Genomic DNA, 26791 nt, shown 5'->3' with positions numbered 1-26791 from the left:
GTGGCGGGAGTTGGGTGGGGAAGGGGGATTCGGTTCCGTGCCTGCACTGGGCAGTTCCGCAGCCCGCTCCTGATGTGTGAAGACCTCCGAGCGCCTAAACACTTTTTCAGCAAAGCGTGTGACCCCTTTTCTGGGTCAGTAAAGATGATCTTGAAGACTGGCCTTTCCCGCCGCCTGGATGTGTGTGTGTGTGTGTTGGGGAGGGGCTTCACCTCCACGCCCTCCCCCTCCCCACCCTTCCCTCCGTCTCCCACTACTCCCCTTCTCCTCCCCTCCCCCCGCTCCTCCCCTCGCCCCTTCACGCCTCCTCCTCCTCAGTCCTCCACCACCAGGCTCCCCTCCCCCACCCTCCTTTCCCCTCCCCGGCCCCGCCCACCCCGTGATCACGTGGGGCCCGCCGGATTTAAGCCTAATCTGCCCGGCGCTCAGCCGGCGGTCTGGCTGAGGGGGAGTCTGGGTGGGTCTCCGGGGCCCTGGCAGAGGCCTGCAGAGGGTGCCCACGGGCGCCCTCCATGAGCTTGGGGCTGGAGCATTCGTTGGAGGTGGTTATCCAGGTGGGCCCGGGGCTGTGCCCCGTGCAGGGCAGGGGCGTGGAGCCTCGCAGGAGAGGGTGAGGGGCGGCGCGTCTCAGGGTGCGGGCGTGGGTGCGCCGGGGGTCCCCCGCTTGCAGCTCTCGCTCAGGGTTGGGGTGGAGGGTTCTGGGGTTCAGTTCCGGGCTCTGTCCAGTGCCCCTCGAGTGAAAGGGAGTCCCCACCTCCAGGTTTGAGGGTTGGGGTGACCCCTGCTAGCACTGTGGGGTCCTCGCCCGTCCTGGGCGGGAGCCCCCGGCACGCCGCCTGCCCGGGGCTGGGTCTGTGAGTGGGCCGTGCCTTTGGTTCGCTTCTCGGGCCGCCGCGGGCCTCCTTCCCAGGGCAGGGGCGCACGGAGCCCGGTTGGGCTTCGTGCGAGTCTGACTCCCAAGAGTCCTTCCAGGTGGGGTTTCTTGAGCGCCTCCTGGGCACCCACGTCTCGGGAGGCAGCACTGTTTCTTTGCCACCCACGCCAGGGAGCCCCGGGTCTCAGCCCCCCCGCAGATCCTCCCGCTTTCCCCGCAGACTCTGCAGAGGAGCGTCCTGGGGTCCGGCCTGGCGCAGGACTCGCGGCCCGCCGGCCTGTCTGCCCGCATCAGGGAGATCGTCACCCGCAGCCTCTCCCAGCCTGAGAGCGCAGGTACCGTTCCCTGCGCCCGCCCCGCCCCAGACACTCCTGCGTCTCCCGTTTCCCAGTCCTCTCCACAGTCATGACGACGGTAACGACTGCAGCTTCCATTTCTTGAATCCTCACTGTGAGGCAGGCATGGACCCATGATGGAGGGGTCCCATTTTACAGATGAGGAAATGGAGGCTCTGAGGTGTCCTTTGCTTAGACTTGTCTCCACGTGCTGCTGTTAGAAGGCGGGGCTGAGCATCCCCTCCTTGCTTGCAGGCTGCCTGCTGCGAAGACTAAACCCCAAACACAGAGTTCTCTGCCAGGGAAGGGCTGACCTGGGTGAATCCAAGACAATGGGGAGAAGGCAACTCAGCTTAGCTCAGGGCTCTGTAGACGGCCTGGGGTTGGCAGTGCCCATTCTCCACCTGGGCAGGAAGGCTCATGGGCCCCCAGGCCCCTGGAGGGCGCACCCCACAACCTCCTATGTGCTTTGAGAGTCTGGGAAAGGCCCCCTCAGCTGCAGCTCCCTGCAGGGACCCTGTCTGTTTTCCTGCCTCCAGGGATGGGTGGGGCACCTGTTTGGGGAGGCGGTCCCTCTGGACATAGGTGGAGGCCAGTCGTGTGCCCGCTGTCCTGCAGGCCCAGCCCCCGAGATGGCCTCCGTGCTGTCGCTGCAGGAGGAGAACCAGCTGCTGCAGCAGGAGCTGTCCCGCGTGGAGGACCTGCTGGCCCAGAGCCGGGCGGAGCGCGACGAGCTGGCCATCAAGTACAGCGCGGTCAGCGAGAGGGTGGGTGCTGCAGGGTGCAGGGCTCCCCAGCCTTGGGGGTGGGAAGCAGCCTGGGCAGCGTGCCGTGGGGGAAAGGTGGGCCCCAGAGCCAGGCGGCCTGTGTTCAAGTTGCGACTCTGCCCACTCGAGTGGCCTTGAACACGTCTCTCCACTCTGCATGCCTGCTGTCCATAGTGGGGACAGTAACGACACGGAGCTGCAAGGAACCGATGGGACGAGGGGATGAAGTGCCAGGAGCCTGGGTGTTTCATCCCCGGCTGTCCTGGGTTGGGTGGGGCACGGAGAACAAGACCCCCAAGAGTGCCCTGCCACCCCTTGAGTCTTTGGGCACCGCCTTGTACCCACATGTACCTGGGCCTTGGGGTCCACCCAGCAGGCTGGGGTGGGCACAGACCTGGCCCGCTCTCCCAGGTGAGGCCCCGCCAAGGAAGAAAGGGGTAGCCGGGCCTGCGTCCAAGTCCAGACAGGGTTTGTGTCCGGGGGCCTGTGCAGCGGGGCCGGGGCAGGAGGCCGGCGTGCTGCGTGCAGGTCGTTCTCAGTGCGTTGTCTCCTTCAGGCCACCAGGCTCGGGGCAGGCGGCCCTGGGGAGGTGATGGTGGCTGCAAGCTGGTGAGAGAGCTGCACGCGGGAGGGAGCGTGTGTGCCCGTGGGAGGGGTGCGTGGGTGGTAATGGAGTAACACATAATAGTGTCTGTGGGTTATTGAGCCCCTGCTGTGTGCCGAGTGTGCGCTGGGAGTTTGCTGTTTAAGATACAGAGGTTGGGGCCCTTCCGACACCCGTGTAATACAGGAGCTCACCGAGGCTCAGAGTGGGAGCACGCCGTGCTCCGAGTCACACAACCCGGGGCTCTGCACTGTAGCTTTGTTTCCTGGGGCTGGAAAGAGGCCACTGGGCTGGGCGTCCCAGCGGGCAGCTGGTCCTGGGAGAATGGGAAGGACCTCAGATACGACCCCCTAATACTGCAAGCGGAAAGCTGAAGCTGGCCCAGGGTCCCCTGAGCGGGACTGGTAGAACCAGGGTTGCCCAGGACTCACTGAGCTGGGCCTGTCTACACGAGGGCTTGTGACCCCGCGGTGGGAGGGGGAGGAGCGATCTGTGTCTCCCTGTGGGTGTGGGTTATGCCCGTGTCCTGGCATCCGCCTGCCGGGATGAGCCCCCGGCTTGTTGGGACTTGCAGAGAAGCAGGGCGGGGGGCCTAAAGCGGCCCCCGGCACTGGGCACAGCGCAGGGCTTGTTTTCCCAGGGTTTGCAGGGAGTATGGGGGGCAGGCTGGGCTAATGTGCATTGTTGGTGGTGCCTGAGCCAGCCCCTCCCGCTGAGGCCAGTCATCCTGGGGCCCCTGGCACAGTGTCAGGCCCCGGCGGGAGGCTGCCTCTTAAATGCCAGCTTCTAACCGACAGTGGGGGCAGCACAGCCCCCCGGCTGGGAGGGGAAGGGAGGAAGAGGTGGAGGGGGCCGCTCCCTTTCCTGCGAGCATGCGGCTTGGGGGGCTGCGTTAGTCTAGGAAGTTCCCTCCTGCGGCTGGGGAGGCTGGGATAGTGTGCAGAGGGAGCCTGGCATGAGACTGTCCCCTGTGTGCGATGGTGTGTGTGGGCGCCCCCTGGTTAGATGAGGATGACCTTGAGGCCTGTCCTGGGGGTGGGTCTCCAGGGAACGTCAGAGCCTGGAGATCGCCTCATCAGCGGTGGGGAGACAGGCCCAGGGAGGGCATCGCGGGGCCAAGCCCGCTGGTAGAGCTGGGCTGAGCCCCTGGCCTGGGCGCTGCAGCCCTGGGGCATCGTCCTTCTCAGCTGCCCACGTGGTGCTGGGCTGCAGGCGGTGGGGCTTGCAGCCACAGCAGCGCATGTGGCCTGGCTTGAGGTTGTTTGGACCCCTTAAACTCCTAGCGGGGTGGAGCTGAGGTCGTGATGTGTGTCCAGAGGCTGCGTGTGGGGAGGCTGAGGTGGTGACCCCCCCAGGTCAGAGGGCGGACCTCGGGTCCCTGTGAGGCCCCCGCTCTCCTGTCCCTGAGGAGCAGGTGTTGGGCCAGCCCCGCTCCCGCAGTGTCCATGGTAACCTGGACCCAGCGATCGGAGCAGCAGGCAGTGGTGTGGGGGTTGCTAGGGGAGACAGTAAACTTCTTTCATCCTTGGCTTGGGAGCAGCCTGCTTCCCTTTTGACTTATGAGTGAAATTGAAAGGCAGACTTTGTGGAAAGAGGTGGGGTGTGGCCGGAGGGGCAGGGGTCTGGCTGTGAGCCCTGGGAAGCAGCGGAGCACCAGCAACAGCAGGGACCCCTCTAAACCCGAGAGAAGGACAGCGCCTGGTTCACACAGCGGCAGGGACCCCTCTAAACCTGAGAGATGTACAGCTCCTGGTTCACACAGCGGCAGGGACCCCTCTAAACCCCAGAGACGGACAGCGCTTGGTTCACACAGCTGTGTGAAACTAACACCGCGGCCACCGTCAGACCTTTTCTACATGTACGTGTGCATGCGTGCAAGTTGCTTCAGTCGTGTCTGACGCTTGGTGACCCCGTGGACCATAGGCCACCAGGCTCCTCTGTCCATGGATTCTCCAGGCAAGAATACTGGAGGGGGTTACCATGCCCTCCTCCAGGGAATCTTTCCAACCCAGGGATCGAACCCACGTCTCTTATGTCTCCTGCATTGATAGGTGGATTCTTTACCATTAGCGCCACCTGGGAAGCCCTTCTATATATATACACCAACAGCCCACCAAGAGGATACACTCAGATTCACAGAAGCTGCACCAGACACCACACCATCCAGCCTGCACGCACAGCCACACACCATGGTGTATCTGGTGTGCCCACATGGCAGACAGCCCAGTGCTGGCTGGATACATACAGCCAGACACAGGTGTGCACAGATGCACGCAGACCCCCCCCCCTTGTACAACTGTGCACACAGGCGTACAAGTGCATGGACACGTAGGCACACACGCAGATGTACCCATCTGCTTCACCACAATGTACACCTTGGACCACAGATGGCAGCTCACCCAGGTCCCCATGAAGGCCCAGACACAGACACACAGGGTCACACATGGAGACAAACGACAAAACACACCCCCCTACGCCCAGGAAGCACCTGCTTGATGCTTGACACACACACAGCATCCCGGTGCCACGGCCAGCACAGACGCTCTGCCCTTCACCTGGCTTGGGTGGACTCCATGCAGATACTGGCCACGGGTTTGCTGCCCGCCCTCCAGGGAGAGAGACCCCCTGCATATCGCCTGCTCCTGCACCCTCAGACCACATTCCCCCAACATGAGCTGCAGCTGCCACACAGCCTCCGTGGGCATAATCCCCGGGCTGGGGGTGGAGATGAGGCTGTTCTCAGCTGGCTGGCTCCCTGAGCTTCTCCTGGTGCACTGCTTAACCCCGGCCTGGAGGGCCGGCCTGGCCTGGGCCCCTGGTCCGCATGGGTGATGGTCGTCGTCCCTGCCGTTGGCCTCCCCGGGACCAGACGTGGGTGGGTGTGTGAACGGATGCCCTGCCCCGCCTCTTGAAGGCCAGGCTCTGGGCTCGGCCCTGCTGTCAGTCCACTCTGGGGACCATCCTCCTCTGAGCCTTGCCATCCTCACCTGCCTCCTCCCTCCTTTCTAGACGGCTGGAGGAGGCTGGGGGCCCCCTGGGACCAGCAGGTGCCTGGAGGAGTGAGGGGGTTTGGGCTAGTGGAGGCCGTCAGAGCTGGCAGGCGTCCTGCCGCTGACCCCAGGGTCGGGTGATGAAGGGGCTTCAGGCTGCCTGGGCATGGGGCACAGGTGGGGTGGAGGTCCCCCAGGGAGGGGGAGCAGAGAGCTGGGGGCCAGGCTGGGCTGGGAGGCCGTTCATAAGCCACGCCACGTGTCAGGACACTTGTGCTCGCCTCTTAGAAACCTGAGCACTGTGTGTGGGGAGTGGGAGCCGGGTGAGTCCACTGGTGTCAGTCTGGGGTGTTTGAGACGACCTGAGTGTGTTGTGTGTGTGCATGTCTCTGAGCTTGCGTGTGTGCATGTGTATTGACGCCTCAGTGTATTGCCTGTGCTCGTGCTGTTAAGTCATCAGCATGCTATTCTGAAATAGCATGCTCACTGCTCTAAGGTACAGTGGGGAGCAAAATCCAGGTTTCCTGAGAGTTCGGGTGGCATGGCATGGATCTAACAGTTGCCCACGCAGGGCGCTGGGTGATTTGGAGCATGCCCAGGGCCTTCAAGGTTTGCCCCAGGGGCATCTTTGTGTTTTGTGTGCACACGTGTGTGGGCCCGCCTGCATGCGTCCCTGCACACCCTGTGTGTGTGTCTCTGCTGGCCTCCTCTGTGTTTATGCTTGGCCATGCACACGTGCACTGCGTCCTGGGCTTGCCCACCTGGGCCTGCAAGGCATCGTGGGTCGGCGTCCAGCCTGGCGCCCCCTACAGAGGCCTGAGCCTGCCTTCTGGGGAGGCTCAGGACTCTCACCCGGGACCCTTCCCCGCAGCTGGAGCAGGCTGTGCGGCAGGAGTCCGGGGAGCCGGAAGCCCCCGAGCCCAGGGGGCTGGCCCTGCACAGCGTGGAGCTGCGGCGGCAGCTGCAGGAGGAGCAGGCCTCCTACCGGCGCAAGCTGCAGGCCTACCAGGAGGGCCAGCAGCGGCAGGCACAGCTGGTGCAGCGGCTGCAGGCCAAGGTCGGGCCACCGCCCCGCCCCCCCGCGCACCTTTCGTCCCCCAACCCCAACCACCGCGGCTGACCCGCTCTCCGCCCACCCCCAGATTCTCCAGTGCAAGAAGAAGAGCTCGGAGACGGAGCAGCAGCTGCTGGAGAGATGCACAGAGCTGGAGCAGCTGCGGCTGCGGGTGGGCGCCGGGGAGGGGGCAGGGCTGACCCCTCCTGCCCTGCCCAGTCTGACGCCCCCGCTTCCCTACCCGTCAGGACGCAGGGCACAGCCAGGACCTGGAGAGCGCCCTCGTCCGCCTGGAGGAGGAGCAGCAGAGGTGGGCCCACGGGGGGCGCGCGAGGGCCGGCCGCCCTCCGCCCAGGCACCCACCTGCTCTCTTCTGCCCTGCCCAGGAGTGCCAGCCTGGCCCAGGTGAACGCGCTGCTCAGGGAGCAGCTGGACCAGGCGAGCTCGGCCAACCAGGCCCTGCGGGATGATATCCGCAAGGTGACCAGTGACTGGGCGCGCAGCCGGCAGGAGCTGGAGCAGCGAGAGGCCGCCTGGAGGCGCGAGGGCGAGGTGGGCGAGGAGCGGGGGGGCCACGGGGCCTGGGGATCCGGCCTGACCCAGGGCACGGCCTCACTGGGCTGGCGGGGGAGGGGCCTGGCGCCACCTGGGCCCTTTGATTCTCCAGCAAGAACACGGGCGTGGGTTGTCACGCCCTTCCCCAGGGCATCTTCCCGACCCAAGGATGGAACCCGGGTCTCCTGCACTGCAGGCAGATTCTTTACCATCTGAGCCACCAGGGAAGCCCCATTAGGGAGGAAAATGGCTGTCATAATAATAGCCTTGATTAGTGCGTATTGTGTGAGAGGCGGGCGTTTTCTCCTCTGATCCTCTTAACTTACATGGACGGTGTTCCTGTCCTCCTGAAGAGAGGCTGAGCTGCTGCCCGGTCGTGCGGCAGGCAGCTGGGATGCAGACCGAGGTCTCAGGCATCTTCTGCCCTTCCCCACGGAGGCTTTGACACCCAGCTCCCTGGGCCAGGGGGAGGTGGGGGCTCGTGAGCGAGGCAGCTCCGACGCAGCCTTGCAAGCCGGCGCTGGTGACGGGACACGCACCCCCGGGGCGGCCCTCCGGACGTTCGGCGCGGGTGGGACGTGGGCCTGCCGCCCCGGCCCCTCACTCAGCCCCTCCGTCCCCCCAGTCTTTCAACGCCTACTTCAGCCACGAGCATAGTCGCCTGCTCCTCGTCTGGAGGCAGGTCGTGGGGGCCCGACGGCTGGTCAGCGAGGTGAAGACGGCCACCGAGAGGTGAGGCTGGCGGCGGAGGGGTCGCTCGCGGAGGCGTGGCCGCGGGACACCGCCCAGCTGGGCTTCAGTCCCGCCAGACCCGCCTGCTGTGTGCGTCTCCCGCCTTGGGAGACGCAGAGGCACCTAGTAATAATTAACTCTTAGCAGATCAGGGCAGTCATTTCGTATTTGCTTAATGTATTTACTAAACTGTGACTAAATAGTCATATTTTACTAAACTAAAAACTTATTTTTTTAGTAAAAACTACTTTTTTGTAGTTTTAACAATTTTTAGTAAAGTTTTTTTTTTAGTTTAGAAACATATTTTACTAAACTAAAAACAATTTTAGTGTTTACTAAATTTACTGTTTCCTAGTAACTTCTAGTACCCTGGAGGAGGCCATGGCAACCCACTCCAGTATTCTTGCCTGGAGAATCCCCAAGGACAGAGGAGCCTGGCGGGCTGCAGTCCGTGGGGTCGCAAGAGTCAGATACGACGGAGCGGCTAAGCACAGCATAGTCGTTACTAGCAACTAGTAAACATCTACTAGATATTTGCTTCTAGCCAGGCTCCTTGTCCTTTCGTTGCATTTCATATCCCCAGTGTTGCTCTGAGGTAGGACTGTAATAGTCCTCGCTTTTCAGGGGAGGACATTGAGGCGCAGAGAGGCAGTGACTTTCCAAAGATCACAGAGCAGTAGGAAATAGGCTGAGGCAGCATTTATCACCTCTGTTTTTAATCCACTAGACTGTTCAGGGTCTACTGCCAAGGACCTTGCAACCTCTAGGGAATTCCCTGGCAGTCCAGTGGTTAGAGCTGTGTTTTCACTGCTGAGGGTCCAGGTTCAATCCCTGGTCAGGGAACTAAGATCCCACAAAATTTTGAAATAAGAACAAAGGACCTTGCAGTCTCTAGACTGAGGAAGTGAGTGGTCAGTGGCATGAAAGTGGAACAGAAAGGATGCCCCAGATGCTCAGAAGGATGGAAGGGGTTGTGAAAGTGAAAGTCGCTCAGTCGTGTCCGACTCTTTGCCACCCCATGGACTCTACAGTCCATGGAATTCTCCAGGCCAGAATACTGGAGTGGGAAGCCTTTCCCTTCTCCAGGGGATCTTCCCAACCCAGGGATTGAACCCAGGTCTCCCGCATTGCAGGTGGATTCTTTACCAGCTGAGCCACCAGGGAAGCCCAAGAATACTGGAGTGTGTAGCCTATCCTTTCTCCAGGGGATCTTCCTTACCCCAGGAATCGAACTGGGGTCTCCTGCATTGCAGGTGGATTCTTTACCAACTGAGCTATGAGGGAAGCCCCCAAGGGAAGGGGTTGGGAGGCCGGAAAAATGCTTCATAGGGGAGATGGAATTTGCGCTGACCCCAAAGGATAGGTAGGGTTTTAACTGGCAGAGATGAGGGCCCTCCAGGGAGAGGGAACAGCAGGAGCAAAGGCTTGGAGGTGGGAGAAAGTGGTACCCAGTGGGGCTGAAGCAAAAGGCAAGTGAGTGGGAGGTCAGGTTGGAAAAGAGCCTCACAGGTCCCTTGCCATAGGGGACTTGGTGTCTGCCCCCGCCCACCTCCGCCACACACAGCTTGTGGGATCTTAGTTCCCCGACCAGGGATCAAACCTGTGCCCCTGCACTGGAAGCATGGAGCCCTAAGAACTGGACCGCTGGGGAAGTCCCTTCCTACTTGCTCTTGAGCAAGTAAGGCTGTGGGGAGAGCCCAGAGGCAGGCAGACCAGTCTGTCTCCTTTTGTGCCTTAAGCATTAAGTAACGACCTTTTCGTGAGATATCTCATATTCACTCAGAATCCAGATTTCCAGTTGATTCATCAGTATCACAGATGGTTTTGCTTTGGTTTTTGCATTTAAAATTGTTTGAATGAGGATCCACAGATGTTCACAAGGTGTGATTCACTGATTTGTCTTTTAAGTCAAATATTTTATTTGTTACAGAAAATGGGACAGTTGTCCTCAGAGATTCCCACAGTCTGGATTCTGTGGTGTCCCTTAACACCTTTGTCCCCTGTACTTCTTGTAAATTGGATGTTGGATATAAGGCTTCATCAGATTGAGGTTCAGGTGGTTGTGTTTTGACACAGCTTCTTCATGGTGCTGTGTACCCTGCCGTCAGGAGCCTCTCTTTCTGTGTGTTGGCAGCCCTTGACACTCCATGCCAAGATCCAGACATTCATCAGAGATTGCAAAATCGTGACAGTCTCACTCTGTCACTGCGTCATGTATTAGCTGGAATTCTACAATAAGACACTTCCTCCTCTTAACATCTGATACCCAGTGGTACAGTTCATTCAGGAAAGGGAAGAATTTAACCTATTTGATGTATTTAAAATATGTATTATTTTAAATTAGCATTTAACATTTTAGCATCTTGCTTTTGAATAATTCACCTAAGCACAAGATTCAAATTTTACAAGGTGTACCGTGAAGAGTCCCTCCCACCTTTGACCCAGACACTCAGGCACGTTTGATAGAAGCAAATACAGCAGACTGTACATGTTCCCCTCCCCTGGCCTCTTCCACTGCTCTTTTAAAAAACAATATTTATTTATTTACTTTTGGCTGTGTGGGCTTCTCTCTGCCTGCAGCAGGCGGGGCACGCTCCCTCGTTTGGCACATGGGCTTCTCGCGTGGTGGCTGTTCTGGCTGCAGAGCACGGGCGCTCGGGCTTCAGCAGGTGCAGCTCGTGGGCTCAGTAGTTGTGGCTCCCGGGCTTAGTTCTTCCATGGCATGTGGGATCTTCCTGGATCAGGGATCGAACCCGTGTCTTCTGCATTGGCAGGTGTATTCTTTACCACTGAGCCACCAGGGAAGCCCCCATTGTCGTTATAATTTACACCTGGAAGCCTACCCCCCCAATCCAACCCCTGTTCTGTGTCCTCTCCACTAGGGACCTGCTGCAGCTGGGAGGGGAGCTGGCCCGCACCTCACGAGCCGTCCAGGAGGCGGGCCTGGGGCTGAGCTCGGGCCTGCGGCTGGCCGAGAGCCGGGCCGAGGCGGCCCTGGAGAAGCAGGTCCTGCTGGAGGAGCAGCTGCGGAGCAAGGAGCTGCAGGAGCAGGAGCTGGCCCGGCTGCAGCTGCAGAGCAACCTGGACAAGGCCAGCCTCAGTGCCAGGTGGGTTCTCGGAGGCACCGCTTGAGGCAGGCCTCACTGGAGCGCACGGCCAGGGGTCTGGGCCGGAGGGCTGTCTGTTCACCAGCCATTCCCCTGCGGGCGCTTGGCCATCTCCCCAGGTCCTCCATTTGGCAGAGGGGAAGACAGAGGTTCAGAGGGCTCTTGCCCCAGGTTGAATTCCATGTTTGCAGTCCAGCCTCTGCTCCCAGTGGTAAAGAACCCCTCTGCCAGTGCAGGAGATGTAAGAGAGGCGGGTTCAATCTCTGGGCAGGAAGATCCCCTGACCAGGAAGATCCCTCCTCCTCCTGGAGGAGGGCATGGCGACCCACCCCAGTCTTCTTGCCTAGAGAATCCCATGGACAGAGGAGCCTGGCGGGTTACAGTCCATGAGGTCACAAAGAGTCAGACACAACTGAGTGGCTTGGCATGCAGCAGCACTCTGCTCCTGAGATCGAGGCAGGTCCCAGAGTGCTTCCCCATGAGATAAAGTGCCTGGCACCTCATTCTCACTCAGAGATGAGAAGTCTGCAGCCCAGAGAGGAGACAGACTTGCTCCAGGTCACACAGCAGGAGAGGCAAAGCCTAACATCCCTGCCTCAGGTTTGGGGAAGCTGGGGGTTTGAGGAGAAGCTGAGTGGGTCTCCCATTCACCTGTGTAACTCCCCCAACTCCAGAGTGACCGAGCTGGCCCTGACAGTGGAGCGCCTTCAGGACCAGAATCTGGAGAAAGACCAGCTCAACAAAGTCCTCAGCGAGAAGCTTGAGGCCCTGGTGAGACGCGGGGTGGGACGGGAGGGACCGGACATAGGTTGAGGGCTGAGATGCTTGGGCAGCCCACTCAGAATCAGCGTCACCCCTTGTTAACTGAGCACCTAGTATGTGCCAGCCGTAGTGGTTAGCACACTCACTTCCTTTATCCCATTTCATCCTCTTAGCCATTCTGTAGCATGATCCCCATTACACAGACGAGGAAGCTGAGGCCCATGAGAAAATACTTGTCCAGAGTCTGAGAGCCATGATGCTAGTGTGTCAGGACTGGAACTCATGCCTGTGCCCTGCTAGCCCAGGGCTCTTTCTGTTGGAACTCAGCTGCCTCCCCACCAGGGGGACACCCCTCATGGGTACTGCCTGGGTTGGTCATCCTGTGTGAGGTCTGGCCTGGATTCCACGTCCAGCTCTCTTCCAATAAGCTGTGTGCCCTGGGTCACACGCTGTACCTCTTGGGGCCTGGTCTGTTCAGTGAGGGCACTGGTGCCGCTGTGGGGTCTCCGAAGCCGCTGGCCTCTGGACATGGCTTTTGAGGCGCCCTGATAGGCAGTGGTCTGGTAGGCCCTGATAGGTAGGGGGACTGTGGAGTTTCTGACTAGGGCAGAGACCCTGACCACTCTTTCTTTGTCTTCCCAACACCACTCCAGGAATCCCTGCGGCTCCAGGAGCAGGCAGCCCTGGAGACAGAGGAAGGAGAGGGGCTGCAGCAGACCCTGAGGGGCATGGCACAGGTTGGAGCCAGGCCAACACTGGCGGGGGCCTGGGCAGGGCCAGGGCAGGCGGGCCTGGACCACCGCGTCCCCTGGTGGCCTTGAGCTGAGCTGCAAGCGGTTGAGGGCCCTGGTGCCCTCCCTGCTGTTTAATGCCCCTTCTATTAATAAGTAGCTCAGCTCAAACTCTGCCCGGAGAGGAGGCACTGCCTGTTCCCTGCCCGTCTGAGAAAGGCTCTATGGTGTCTTCCCAGTAAATGGACGGCGTCCTGGTGGGCTGAGGGCTGTGATCAGGAAGCCTTCTTTTGGGAGGGGCCTACGGTGTGCTGCAGAGGCTGTGGTGAAGCTGGAGGCCAGGACTCCGGTGGCCACGCTGCGCACCACTAACCGCGCAGCTCCCCTCCCCCTCTCGCTTACCCGCCCCCAGGCCGTCCTGTCGGACACGGATAGCGGCATCCAGTTAAGTGGCTCCGAGCGCACAGCAGACGCCTCGGACGGCAGCCTGCGGGGGCTCTCGGGGGCCCGGACCCCGTCCCCATCGAGGCGGCCCTCGCCCGGCCGCGGCCGCTCCCCGCACCGAGGCCCGTCCCCTGCCTGCTCGGACTCCACGCTGGCCCTCATCCACTCGGCTCTGCACAAGCGCCAGCTACAGGTCCAGGTGGGACGGGGCTTGAGCACCCTGTGCTGGGGCTCCAGCCTGGGGGCGGGCCTGGGGCCTCCGTGGGTGGAGCCTGAGCACCCTAGGGAACCCTAGGGAGAGCCAGAGCCCGGGGAGAGGGCAGAGAGGCGGGACCCCGAGGTGGCCGAGTGCTCCGCATCTGGAGTGGGAGGGGCTTGAGCTGATGGGGGCGGAGCTAGAGTCCTAGTATGGGAGGAGCTTGAGCCGCTGGGGCGGAGCCTGGGGTGGAGCTAGCATCCTGGTGTGGGAAGGGCTTGAGCTGCTGGGGGCGGTGCTAGAGCCCTAGTATAGGAGGAGCTTGAGCCACTGGGGGCGGAGCTGGAGTCCTAGTATGGGCGGAGCTTGAGCCTCTGGGGGCGGAGCCTGGGGTGGAGCTAGAGTCCTGGTGTGGGAAGGGCTTGAGCTGCTGGGGGCAGAGCTAGAGTCAGTATGGGAGGAGCTTGAGCTGCTGGGGGTGGAGCTAGAGTCCTGGTGTGGGAGGGGCTTTGAGCTACTGGGGGCGGAGCCTGGGCGGAGCTAGAGTCCTTATATGGGAGGAGCTTGAGCCACTGTGGGCAGAGCCTGAGGTGGAGCTAGAGTCCTGGTGCAGAGGGGCAGACGAGGCGCCCACATAGACCAAGACAGAGAGCCTTGGGTGGGGGCATCAGACACAGGGTGCGGAAAGGAGTGTGCTTGGTGTTTTGGATACTTGGGTAGGAACTGCCTGGGGCCCCAGGAGCTGGAGGTTCAGAGCCCTGGCATAGGTGTCAGAAGGGTGGGAGGGCACCGTGTAGGGGAGTGGAAACTGAGTCTATAGGCTTCACTCCACTTTGCCGCCCAGAGATGGACACGGGTCTGGGTCCCAGCGCAGGCTGGTGTACATCCTGCCGAGAGCAGGGGCTTCCCTGGACTCAGTGATTCTGCCACAGGACATGCGGGGGCGCTATGAGGCCAGCCAGGACTTGCTGGGCACCCTGCGGAAGCAGCTTAGTGACAGTGAGGGTGAGCGCCGTGCCCTGGAGGAGCAGTTGCAGCGTCTGCGGGACGAGGCCGACGGGGCCGCCCAGGCCCAGGAGGACGCGCAGCGGGAAGCCCAGCGCCTGCGCAGCGCTGTCGACCTCCTGAACAGGTGCCGGAGGCCAGAGTTGGGGCGCCCAGCCCCAGGGATGAATCAGCCTGCGCGTGCTGGATGTGCACTAATATGGTCGTAACTGCCCACGTGTGTCTATTCAAATATAAGTCAACATTTACAAAAGTAAAAATTCAGTCCCGCAGTTGCATTAGCCTCATTTCAAGTGCACCTATGACTATGAAACATTTCCATCAGCCCCGAGAGTCATATTGGCAGTGTTATTCTAGACTCTGTTTCTTGGGGATTTCAGAGACAAGAAAGTATTCATTCTTGGCTGCCTGATGTTTTTGGTTTTTTGTTCTTGCTTATTGTGTTTTTTTTTTTGTTTTTTTTAATTACATAATAAAAAGGTTGAAAATGGAGGGAAATAAAAAGGTGAAATCTCTTCACAGCCCTCCCTCCCCCACCCCTCCTGACCCTGTTAATGCCCTGGCTTTGCTTTCCATCGTGTTTCCTGACAGTTTGCAAACGTCCCCTGTGCACCTCCTGTGTGCCAGGCTCATTGCCAAGCCCTTCGCACGTATGGCCTCAGTCAGTGCCAGGCTCATTGCCAAGCCCTTCGCACGTATGGCCTCAGTCAGTGCCAGGCTCATTGCCAAGCCCTTCACACGTATGGCCTCAGTCAGTCTTCCTGTCAAACCCACACAGTTCACCGCTGTTGCTGTTGAGGTTGAGAGACTTGCCCAACGTCACGGCAGTGTCGCTGGGGTAGGAGATGGGATTCTGGTCCATCTGATAGCAAAACCAGTGCTTCCCATGCCTTCGAAGGAGGAGTGCTTTTTTGTAGTTGTATTCTTAGTGAATGCCTCATTTTGCATTCTGCTGTTTTTCTTAATTTCACGCTGTTAGGCTTTCCTCTGCCTACTGCCAGCCTTCGTACCTAGTGTATTTACAGGTTGCCATTTTGAGCAAAGGGGAGTTGGCAGTGGAGGATATGACAGCCGTCAGCCCTAAACCAGAAACTCCAGGCTTGGAAGGAGGTTCTTCCCTCCCTTGCCCTGGCTACCACGTGCTGCTGGCCTGGGCAGCAGACCTTGGGATCTGGACACGCCCGGTCTGTTGGGCCTCCAGAATTGAAGGGCACGGCTGCTGTAAGGGGGCCTTTCCTGGCGAGGTGGGCCAGCAGAGCTGGCGGCAGTGCTGCCCACACGTCTCAGGAACCTGGCCTGGCCTCTTCACCCAATGGCGAGGCTTCCACCCATTTCTCTGGGCTTCCAAGTGGGCTGGATGGGGAAGAAGGACATGTGGATTCTCTTTGCTGGAAAGAGTCGGCTCCAGGGAGATGTGGAGGAGATGAGTGGGCCACGTGCAGGGGGAGGAAGGCTTCCTGGAGGCACGGGCCTCGGAAGATGGCAGTCTGTGGTTCCTGGCTAGGACAGTAGCATGGCCATCCTCCCTGGTGAAAGGGGCCCTGGCAGCCCCTTCAGCGCCCCCTCCTCTCGTCCTGCAGGGAGAAGGACAGCCTGGCCCACAGCCTGCACGCAGCCAAGCAGCAGGTCGAGGAGCTGCGGCAGGAGCAGGAGAAGCTGCAGGCGGCCCAGGAGGAGCTGCGGCACCAGCGGGAGCAGCTGGAGGAAGAGCGGGAGGATGCAGCTCAGGACCGCACACGGGCGCACCGGGAGCTCGAACGCAGGTGGGTGGCTTTTGGCACTCTGCCGGGGCCGCCTGGCTGTCCCTGGGGGCTCGGGAGCACTGACTGTGTGCGGGGCCTCCTACTGTCTCAGGAAGTCCTCGCGGCACCGCCTGCTGCAGGGTCCTCTAGCCAGACCTACAGGAAACTGGGGCTCGGGCAGGTGGAGTCGTTTCCCAGAGATCAGAGAGCTGGTAGGAGGTAGAGTGTGGACCATGATAACAGCTAATACAATAGGAGTTACTCCGTTGTTCGGTCGCCAAGGTGTGTCCGACTCTGCGACCCCATGGACGCGTGGCATGCAGGCTTCCCTGTAGTTGTTATATATAATGTATAATAACTTCCCTGTAATTACATATATAACACTTACATGAAAGCAAGCAAAGTCGCTCAGTCGTATCCGACTCTTTGCAACCCATGGACTGTAGGCTACCACACTCCTCTGTCCATGGGATTTTCCAGGCAAGAATACTGGAGTGGGTTGCCATTTCCTCCTCCAGGAGATCTTCCCAACCCAGCAATCGAACCCAGGTCTCCTGCATGGCAGGCAGACGCTTTACCGTCTGAGCCACCAGGGAAGATAACATATGTAATATTAAATAATAGTTATATGTAACTTCATATTATAACACAAAGCTATATATAACATTTCGTTCACTTCAGTCGCTCAGTCGTGTCTGACTCTTTGTGACCCCATGAACCTTCAGAGTTAACCTCTTAACCCCTGTGCTGTTCATTTATTTCTCTGAGGCATAAGTAACCGTGATGTTCAGCACGTTGTGGCAGTGGACATTATCCTTGTTTCTGAAGGCCCTTGGGGGGGTATGTCAGGTTACAATAAGGACACGTGTCCTTTTAACAACTTCACAAGGTGGGTATTAACCCACTTTGCAGATGTGAAAACTGAGGTTCAGAGTCACCGTGGGCTTGGCTGCCCCTGCGGGTGAGGTCCTGCCTCGTGCCTGGCCCCTCGCTGCTCCAGCATGTCTGGCTGTGGGAGACTCAGGAGTGACCTGGGGCACCCCCTGCCCTCTGTCCCACAGCCACAGACAACTGGAGCAGCTGGAAGGGAAGCGCTCAGGGCTGGCGAAGGAGCTGGTGGAGGTGCGGGAGGCGCTGAGCGGTGCCACGCTGCAGCGGGACATGCTGCAGGCCGAGAAGGCTGAGGTGGCCGAGGCGCTGGCCAAGGTGGGTCCCCGTTTGCCACCCCACCACAAGCCCACCTCTGTCCTGGGCCCCAGGCCTCCTCCCTCTGGCCACAGACTGACCCCCTCCTCCTGGACTTAGGCTGACCTCTGATCCCAGCCGTGAGTGAACTGCCCTCCAGGCCTGGTCATACCTCTGCTTTTCCAGATGCTTCTGGGGCAGGGCCTGTGACTCAGGTCGTCCAGCCCCATCTCTGGGCACAGGTCCTGGGGTCTGTGAGGGCTGGGGGCACAGTTCTTGGTTGGTGCCTGTCCCACTCCCTGTGGTCTAGGCCCTGAGTAGGCCCACCCGCGACCCCGCTCTGGTACCCTCTGACCTCGGGCCGTGCCCCGTGGCAGGAGCCGGCTTCGTCAGCCCTTGTCCAGCTCTGTGTGGGCCGCAGGCCGTCTGCAGGGATTCTTTCTGTCTCCTGTTGCATCTCCCTTCTCATGTCCCCCGCCCTGTCTGAGGGCCTTGTCTCCCCATACCTCTCCCTACACCCATCTCTCTGCCTTTCTCCTCATCCTTCCGCATCTCCGTGTCCCTTGCGTCTCTTCCCTGCTTTCTCCGCCTGACTGACTGGCTGCTGGTCCCAACCCTGCAGGCGGAGGCCGGCCGCGTGGCGCTCGAGCTCTCCGTGACCAAGCTGAGGGCGGAGGAGGCCTCTTTGCGGGACTCCTTGTCCAAGCTGAGTGCCCTGAATGAGGGTCTGGCGCAGGACAAGCTGGCTCTGAACCACCTCGTCGCCCAGGTACGTGGTGGGCCCGTGGACCCTCCTGCCTTACCCCCGCCCCGCGTACCCAGGCCCAGCCCACCCCTCCCTGGATACCTCCGTCCCTCTGTCTCTGACTCCGTCTGTCTTCCTCGTGGTCTGATGGAAAAGAAGCTCCGCGGTCCCTGTGTCTCCTCCCCAATGGCCTGATGGCCTCCAGCCCCGCGCTTGGCCCTCAGGAACCTCCCCTGTCCTCCCGCCCGGTGTGGGTGACGGGTGGGCCCCTTCCCGGAACGAGGGCTGGGCTTGCCCCTGCTCTCAGCCCCGCCTGACCCGCAGCTAGAGGAGGAAAAGGCGGCCTTGCTGGGCCGGCAGCAGCAGGTGGAACAGGCGGCCGCCGCGTCTCGGGAGGAGCAGGAGCGGCTGCAGCAGGAGCGGCTGGAGCAGGAGGTGGAGCGGCAGGGCCTGGAGGGCTCCCTGCGGGCGGCGGAGCGGGGCCGGGAGGCGCTGGAGCGCCAGCTCCCCGAGCTGCACCGCGAGCGCTGCCGGCTGCAGGAGCAGCTCGCCCAGGTGGGTGAGGGGGCAGCGCTGGAGGTCTTCTAGACACCAAAAGTCACAGGCTCTGGAGCCTGATTCCCCACTGAAATCCAGCCCCGCCTCTGCAAGCTGGGACCTGGAGCAAGCTCCCCAAGGCCCCCATGTCCTGGTGGCCCCAGCTGCAACATAGGGATGATAGTTCTTATTCCAGAGGGTTGTTCTGAAGAGTGCGCCGTGTAAACACTTGGAGAAATGAGTCACCACTTAGTAAAGATAACGATAATCGGTAGAGAAGTTCACAACTGAAATCAGATGTGCTGGGAAACCATAGCTGGAAGGGACCTTAGGGTATCTGTCCCGGAGGGCCTGGCTTCCTGGGAGGGGTTGCTAGCGAGCAGCCCATGTGGCGCGGGAGCCGGGCTCCAGGCCCCTCCCTGTGGCCTGCGGGGCAGCTCTCCTGTGGTCTGTGCTGTATACCCGCCTTCCCTGGACGTGCTGGGGGAACAGCACGGGTTCGGTTACCGCCCAGACTGAGCGAGGACCCTGTGCGCTGCAGGTCCAGAGAAGGCTGCGATTTGTCAGGATACACACAGCACATCAGGGTAGACCCTGGGCTTGAGCCTGGTCTCCTGCCTGCCAGGCCAGGGCTGGGTCAGGCCCGGGGCTGGGATGCTTCAGGATAAGCAGGGGAGACCCCAGGGGTGGCGCTCATGGCACCTGGTGGGGGCCAGCTCTCCCGGCAGCTGAGTGAGCGGGAGCAGCAGCTGGAGCAGGCCCGACAGGAGACGCAGCGGCAGACGGAGGCACTGGAGCGGGCAACGCGGGAGAAGGAGGCACTGGCCAAGGAGAGGGCCGGCCTGGCAGTGCAGCTGGCGGCTGCCGAGCGTGAAGGCCGGGCCCTGTCAGAGGAGGCTGCACGCCTGCGGTAAGGCCTTGGGCTCTGCCTGGCCCCCCTGGGGGGGATTGGCCAGGGTTGCCCGGTGACCAGCCCCGCCCACGCATTGGACCCGGCTGGGCAGGTAGGGTGGCACCTGGCCCTGCCTGGCCACACCCCGGAATCCACTGGGGCCTGGGGGGCTGGGTCCCGGGCCTCAGGTATGGCGTGTGCTGCAGCTCAGAGAAGGAAGCCCTGGAGAGCAGCCTGTTTGAGGTGCAGAGGCAGCTGGCGCAGCTTGAGTCCCGGCGGGAGCAGCTAGAGGCAGACGGGCGGGCCCTGCTGCTGGCCAAGGAGGCCCTGACCGGTAGGCAGGCCTGGGGCAAGGGGCGGGGAACACCGGGCTCCACCCAGACCGTACCCCGTGGAGTCTTAGGCTCTCCCTGAAGTTGGGATCCTTGGCTCTGGCTGACCCACCTCCCAGCCCCTCCTCTTGGTGGGCTGCGGGCTCCTCATCTGACAGTTAGAGATGAGGAGCCCCGCCTCCTGAGGCTTCACCGGGATGAGGTGAGGGAAGCATGGCCTTGGCCCGATGCCTGCTGTTTATCGTCCTCTGGGCCCTTAGAGAGCCCTGGACTCTCTGGAGCCGCCATCAGCTGCTTTTATGATGGCTTTCACTGCCCGCAGTCTCTGAACTCGGGGTTTTCTCTCGCTCCACATTTACTGAGCACCTCAAGAAGGGGAATGCCGACAGTGTCTGGTGGCCTCCAGCCCCAGGATGGCGTCTAGACTTGGCCCGCAGCGGGGCGCACCCTCGTCGCGCCATTTCCATTAGTGCTGGCAGCCCCCAAGCACACTGTTGCAGTCAGCCACTAAAGGTGGCGTCCTGCGGAAAGCTGTGCGGCCTTGGGAGGCCCCCTGTCTCCCCTGAGCCTCCCTGTCCTCATCTGGGGAGTGCGGGTAAGCCGCCTAGGCGTGATGTGAAGCTGTGACGTGCCTGCCAGGTGCCCGGCGAGTGAGCGCTCAGTGACGGGGGTTGCCGTATGTTTGTGTCCTCCCCGTTTTGGGGCCCCTTCTTCAGCATTTCGATGGCGGTCCAGGTGGGTAGGGCCACTGGGCCATGCAGCCGATGGGGAAACTGTGGCCCAGAGAGGGCAAGGAGGCGCTCCAAGGGAACTCAGCCTTGATACCAGAGGGACCCTTTCCCCTCTGGGACTTTGCCCCCGTGGCTCCCCTGGCCCGAGTCTGCTGGCCCACTGGGGAGTTCCCCCCAAACCTGACTCCATCCCATCTCTCCTGTACAGGGGAGCTGGCGGGCCTGCGACAGCAGATGGCAGCTGCAGAGGAGAAGGCTGCTCTGGACAAGGAGCTGACGGCCCAGAAGCTGCTTCAGACTGAGCGGGAGGCCCTTTACTCTCTGCGGGAGCAGCGGGCAGCCCACGAGGAGGATCTGCAGCGACTCCAGCGAGAGAAGGTTCGGGCTGCTGGCTTGGGGCAGACTGGGGAGGGCTGGGTTGGGGGTGGCTCTGAACCACTGGCTTTAGCTCTTCTGTGAGCTCAGGCAAGTCAGCCTTCTCACTCTGCCCCAGTCTCCAAATCTGTGAAATGGAACTTCATCTGTGTTTCAGAGGCCCTAGGGACAGCTGGGAGGATCCATCAGGGGCCCCTTCTTATCAACCATGCAGATTCCCAGGCCCCAATCTGTTCCAGCCCTGGTGATCCGAGGCAGGAGGTCCACAGACATGTTTGGAAAATGTTGATCTAATGTATAGCAGGAAAGCACTTTAATTTGTGAAGAAGTGCTATTTGCATATGAAAGTAAATTCTGGAGACCAGAGCACATAGAAAAGCGAGGGGTCGGGTCACTGAAAGAGCAGAGCAGCGGTGTCTGAGCACACCAGCTCTGGAGCTGTGTAGCCCGGCTCAGACCTGATCTTGGCCGCCTGCTGGTTTCGCTACCAAAGGCCTCTGTGCCTTCACTTCCTCGTCGTAACCGTGGGGGATGGTGATAGTTTGAGGCTGGCCAGAAGGCTTGTTCGGCATGGAATGGCAGACCTGAATGAACTTTTCGGCCAGCCCAACCACACGAAGGGCTCGCCACAGAGCAGGCGCTTTCTGGATGCTGGAGGCGGTTACTGCACTGAAACACTGCCCGGGCGGGCCTCTGGGCGGGGCCCTGCCTCACCGTCCTGGACTGGGCTGCTTCTGACAGAGGGTTCGGACTGTGGCCCCCTCCACCAGGGGCCCACGCACCCCGTCTTCTTGGATTTGGGTGGATGGAGCCCCCCTCCCCCAGCAGGGGTGGCACCGCGTTTTCCGCAGGGAGTCCTCACAGCTGTTAGGACGTGTGCGGGGCCAGGCGCCCCCCTCAGGCCCCGGGTGGGCTCTGCCTGTGCTGCCTGTGGGTCTCACCCACCCAGTCTGGGAGCCGGACTCCGTGCCCGCCCTCCCTCTCCCTGCAACCCCAGACTCGGCCTCTCAATGTCAGCAGATCTGTGGCTCCCAGACCCAGGCCTCCTCAGTCCTCACAGCCGACCCAGCCCCACTCTGCCCAGACCCCTGGTCCCAGGCCGCCTTCCACGCTCTGCGTGTGCGCGTGTTAAGTCGCTCAGTCGTGTCCTGACTCTTTGCGACCCCATGGACTGTAGCCCACCAGGCTCCTCTGTGGGATTCTCCAGGCAAGAAGACCAGGGTGGGTTGCCATGCCCTCCTCCAGGGGATCTTCCCGACCCAGAGATCGAACCCGAGTCTCTTACATCTCCTGCGCTGGCACGTTGGTTCTTGACTACTACCACCACCGGGGAAGCCCACAACAACCCACTGTTCTAAAATTCAGACTGTCCGTTATCACCCTGGCTTGAGACCTCTGCTGTCCCTAGGAATCAGATCACTCCTCCCTAACGTCCACTGGTCTGGCGTGGTCTGGCTTGACTGCTCCATGTGGCTCTGGCCCTGGCCTTCACCCTGTCCACCTTGTAATTCCAGCTCCAGGGACCGTAAACATCACGGTTTCCCTGTTCGTCTTCCTCCTTCCTCCAAGCTGCCTCTGGGGCTGTACTCTGGCCCAGGGTCCTTTTTCTTTTTTCTCTACCTGACTGACCGCTGCTCGTTTCCTTCAGGAAACATTTTCTGCTCCCGCTCCACTCAGCCCCCATCCTCTCAGCCCGCTAGCTGCTGCTCCTTGGGGCTTGCACAGCCCCGGCATGTCCCCGTCATAGCCCTTCCTCTCACCTACCCCACCTGCCCCGAGGCCCGGCCGCCCTGAGGGTGAAGAGCGGCTGCCCGCCCAGCCGCGTGGGTCACGCACACCTCTGCCTGGCCCTCAGGAGGAGGCATGGCGGGAGCTGGGCGCAGAGCGGGCCCGCCTGCAGGGTCAGCTCCAGCGGGAGCGGGAGGAGCTGCTGGCCCGGCTGGAGGCCGAGAAGGAAGAGCTGAGTGAGGAGATGGCCGCCTTGCAGCAGGAGCGCGACGAGGGCCTGCTGCTGGCCGAGACTGAGAAGCAGCAGGTGCGTGGGCTCCGGCGGCCGCCTGAGGGGCCAGCCCCTGCTCGCCACCCAGGCTTGCAGCCAGGGGTCCTTTCCGGGCCTTAGTTTCCTCACCTCACAGTGGGAACTCAAGGGGCATTTGTGAGGCGTCACCAAGACCCCCATGTCCAGCGGGTGGGCCTGGCACACGGCGGGAGCGTGACACATAGCCACCACAATCCTGAGACCGTGAGTGTTGTTCCCGAAAAGCTGACCCCCTCCGCTCACCCTTCCTCCACCCGGGCCAGGCGTGGCGTCCCCGTGACCGCCTACGAGCTGTCCCCACGGAGCCCACGTGCAGCAGCTGACCCTCCTCAGAAAGAACTAACTCCTGACCTTCCTGTAACGAAATGGGGACAGGGCAGGCTGCACCCATCTCTCCTTACCCGCCACGTAACCCGGGGCAGTCACTTTACCTCTTTGAGCCTCAGTAGCCTCATCTGTAAAATGGGAATAACGAAAGGCCCTTCAGGATGTGCGATCTCTTAGGTTGTGTCTGTGTCCAGGTTGTAACCGCTGTTGTAACAACAGTGCACCAGCGCTTTCCTGGGGCTGCCTCGACCCTGGCTCCACCTGCGGTGGCCGGTCAGGGCCCCAAGCCCCCGGGGGCACCGTTACCAGGGCAGGGTGGGGAAAGGCCCAAGCATCCCTCCAGGACCTCCCAGGGCCCTGAGCCCTTTGCTCCCGTCTCTCCCCAGGCCCTGTCCCTGAAGGAGTCCGAGAAGATGGCGTTGTCCGAGAAGCTGATGGGGACGCGGCACAGCCTGGCCGCCGTCTCCCTGGAGATGGAGCGACAGAAGCGGGACGCCCAGAACCGCCAGGAGCAGGACAGGGTAGGGCGGACGGGCCTGGGGCGGGCGTAGGCCAGGGCGGGGCGGAGGTGTGGCCCCGGGTGGGCGTGGCCCGGGCAGGGGCGGGGCTCGGGGACAGAGGTGTGGCTGTGCCCTGCGGCAGCTTCCAGGCTGTGCAGGAGGCTTCAGCCTTACTTGGGGGTCCCCACTGGAGGCAGAGGGTACAGCTGGGCCCTGTGAACCCCTAGCCTGGGGAAGACGAGCTGCGTGCAGAGCACTTGCTGGGTGTCAGGAGGTCACAGGGGCCTGACGGGCCGGCGTGCGGGGCCGTGCTGGGAGCCGGCAGTGGACGGTGCCCTGCTAGCCCAGCAGCAGTCAGGGGCGGGCTGGCGGGGGCAGGGCCGCGGCGGACAGCACAGCACCAAGTCTGAGGAGCCATCGATCCTAGAGCACCGTGAACGCCCTGACGTCCGAGCTGCGGGACCTGCGGGCCCAGCTGGAGGAGGCCGCCGCGGCCCATGCCCAGGAGGTGAAGAGGCTGCGGGAGCAGGCCGGGGACATGGGCCGCCAGCGGGAGTCCTGCCTGCGCGAGGTGAGCCGCCTGCCTGCCTGCTCGCCCCTCTGCGCAGCACAGCTGAGGCCGCTGGGGGCCCAGAAGGTGCCCTTGAGAGTAAGGGAACGAAGGAAGGGAGGGAGGCAGCAAACATTTATTAAGGGCCTTCTGTGTACATGTGGAGCTTGAGCTCTCACAGAAAGGTTGGTGGGGCCCCTGCCTTCTTAACTCGCTATTGACCAGGGATTTTTGCGGAAACTGATGCCTGTGGCCAGCAATTTGTAGGTGAATATTGAGACGTTTTTGGTCAACACGTTCAGGTAACAGAAGTTGTATTAATACATCTCTGGTGAATAACGTGTTAGGGTTGACCCTTAGGGTGACCGGGCTTTTTGGGGGGCTGCGTTGCACAGCATGTGGCAACTTCTCCAGCCAGGGATCACACCCGTGCCCTCTGCAGGGGACGTGTGGAGTCCTAACCACTGGACCACCACAAGAATCCCTGCAGGCGCTCTTGGTTGATGATTAGGTGGTCGTAGTGTTAGTTGCTCAGTTGTGTCTGACTTCACGACCCCATGGACTGCAGCCCACCAGGCTCCTCTGTCCATGGAATTCTCCAGGCAAGAATACTGGAGTGGGTAGTCGTTCTGCTCTCCAGGGGCTCTTCCTGACGCAGGGATTGAACCAGGTCTCCCGCATTGCAGGCGGACTCTTCACTGTCTGAGCCACCAGGGAAGCCCTGATTGATGATTCTTTCAGGCCAGAGCACCGCTGACTCCAGCATGCTTTGCCCCAAATCATAACCTGCTCACCTGCAGGCCCAGTCGCGGCAGAGGGATGGGGCAGGCGCCCTGTGGCCCGGGAGACGGGAATGGGTGGGCTCGCACCCAGCCCAAGGGGGCCCGGCCCCCGGCTGTGGACACCCGCTGTCCTCACAGGCAGAAGAGCTTCGGACCCAGCTGCGCCTGCTGGAGGAGGCACGCGGCGGGCTGCGGCGGGAGCTGCTGGAGGCCCAGCGCAAGGTGCGGGAGGGCCAGGACGGCCGCGAGGCCCAGCGCCAGGAGGTGGCCGAGCTGCGGCGCAGCCTGAGCGAGGGTGCCAGGGAGCGTGAGGCCCTGCGGCGCTCCAACGAGGAGCTGCGCGCGGCCCTGAAGACGGCAGAGAGCGAGCGGGTCAGGTGGGGAAGCGGCCGGTGGACCCTTTACCGAGCCCCGCCCCTTCGCCAAGCTCCGCCCCTCACTTCCCTGAACCTCATACCCCGGACTGACTGCACCCCCAGGGTTCTGGGGGAATCGCACAGGTGGGGTGTCCCTACCCTCCGACCAAGCTCAGACTTGACTCGTTTGAGGTGATTTTCCTTCCTTGCAGGAAGGCGAGTGGTGATGGCCGGTCTGGTTGGGGGGGCGTCCAGACCCTGGCCCTACCTACCAGCATCGCCCTGGAAGCCAGTGTGCTCTCTGGTCCACCTCTCCCCACCGAGGGTCTGCTCCCCGTCCCTGGAGGGCCTGGCCCAGGGGAGGACTGCTTGGCAGGCGGCACTGGGCACCTGCAGGCAGGAGGCTGCCAGAGCCACTCCAGAAACCAGGGGAAGGGCTGCTGTACAGGGTCACTCAGGGTACCCTCCCCAGGACCGGGGGCCACCTCTGCCCTCTGTCTCCTCCAGCCTGAAGCTTGCCAACGAGGACAAGGAGCAGAAGCTGGTGCTCTTGGAGGAGGCCCGGGTGGCCGTGGGCAAGGAGGCCGGGGAGCTGCGGGCCGGGCTGCAGGAGGTGGAGCGCTCGCGCCTGGAGGCCCGGCGGGAGCTGCAGGAGCTCCGGCGGCAGGTACCCCACCCACCGCCCCGTCCCCCCACTCGTCCCCCCACCGGCACTCGCTGTGCGCCTGAAGTCCACCGCACCCCCTTCCTGGAGCCGCGGCCCCTTGTGTAGTCAAAACCAAGGGCTTGAACTGTAACAAGGCCTGTTACCTGTCCTTGGTATTAATGGGTGGTCTTTGAGGAGTCCTCAAACCATGAAACTGTGCTTGTGTGTACTTTCGTGTACACATTTGTTCACATATCTCCAAAGATTGGGTCTGGGGCTCTTAGCCAGTTCTCAAAGGAATCTGTGAATAACCAGAGGTGCAGATCCCATGAACTAGGTTAGGAGCTGGCAAACCCTTTTTTTGAAGAGCGCCCGATAGTAAATATTTCCAGGTTCCTGGGCCTTACAGTCTCTGTTGCGACTACTCTATGCTGCCATCATAGGGAGAAAGCAGGCCTGGATGGTACCTACATGAGTGCAGTGTGTTCCCTTAAAACTTTGCCTGTGGACATTGAAATTTGCATTTTATATACTTTACACGTGTCAGAAATATTCTTCTTTTGCTTTTCTTTCAACCATGTAAAAATGAGTCATTTCTAACTACTTAAAAACATACAAACCATCCTTAGCTCAAACCCTTATAGAAACAGGTGACTAGTGGAATTTGGCCTGTGGAATCTTGGCCTGCAGTTTGCAGAGCTCTGAACTAGATGACCTCCAAGGCCATCAAAAGCAGCAAGCATTTAACAAGTGCCCACTGTATACTGGGCACTGCTCTGGTCACTGAGGACTCAGGCTTCCCCACTCCAGAAGACCAGCAGGACAGGAAACAACCCCCTTTGGCACCCAGGCTCTGCCTCCCCCAGAGATACTACAGCCTGAATAACAGATCCCCCC

The 26791-nt window shown here is 61.2% G+C and overlaps 1 protein-coding gene across 1 annotated transcript in view; it reads left to right on the top strand.

The window, feature by feature from the left end:
* The window catches only part of CROCC (ciliary rootlet coiled-coil, rootletin), a 51204-nt gene that overhangs the window by 6559 nt on the left and 17854 nt on the right, over positions 1–26791 (top strand). Inside the window, exons 2-25 of the mRNA XM_055574342.1 lie at positions 1095–1209; positions 1828–1976; positions 6442–6627; positions 6713–6796; positions 6873–6934; positions 7011–7176; positions 7805–7911; positions 10794–11018; positions 11693–11789; positions 12434–12517; positions 12924–13154; positions 14084–14283; positions 15737–15919; positions 16960–17104; positions 17706–17852; positions 18153–18383; positions 19082–19275; positions 19464–19591; positions 20529–20698; positions 22551–22730; positions 23447–23581; positions 23988–24131; positions 25031–25269; positions 25756–25915. Of these exons, the coding sequence (XP_055430317.1) occupies positions 1842–1976; positions 6442–6627; positions 6713–6796; positions 6873–6934; positions 7011–7176; positions 7805–7911; positions 10794–11018; positions 11693–11789; positions 12434–12517; positions 12924–13154; positions 14084–14283; positions 15737–15919; positions 16960–17104; positions 17706–17852; positions 18153–18383; positions 19082–19275; positions 19464–19591; positions 20529–20698; positions 22551–22730; positions 23447–23581; positions 23988–24131; positions 25031–25269; positions 25756–25915 (3633 nt within the window). The 5' untranslated portion in view covers positions 1095–1209; positions 1828–1841. The remainder of the gene's footprint in view (positions 1–1094; positions 1210–1827; positions 1977–6441; positions 6628–6712; positions 6797–6872; positions 6935–7010; positions 7177–7804; positions 7912–10793; positions 11019–11692; positions 11790–12433; positions 12518–12923; positions 13155–14083; positions 14284–15736; positions 15920–16959; positions 17105–17705; positions 17853–18152; positions 18384–19081; positions 19276–19463; positions 19592–20528; positions 20699–22550; positions 22731–23446; positions 23582–23987; positions 24132–25030; positions 25270–25755; positions 25916–26791) is intronic.

This window comes from Bubalus kerabau, chromosome 3, assembly GCF_029407905.1.
Source record: "Bubalus kerabau isolate K-KA32 ecotype Philippines breed swamp buffalo chromosome 3, PCC_UOA_SB_1v2, whole genome shotgun sequence".
NCBI classification, from domain to species: domain Eukaryota; kingdom Metazoa; phylum Chordata; class Mammalia; order Artiodactyla; family Bovidae; genus Bubalus; species Bubalus kerabau.
Note: the sequence above shows the minus strand (reverse complement) of the source record. Positions and strands in the feature narration are given on the sequence as shown.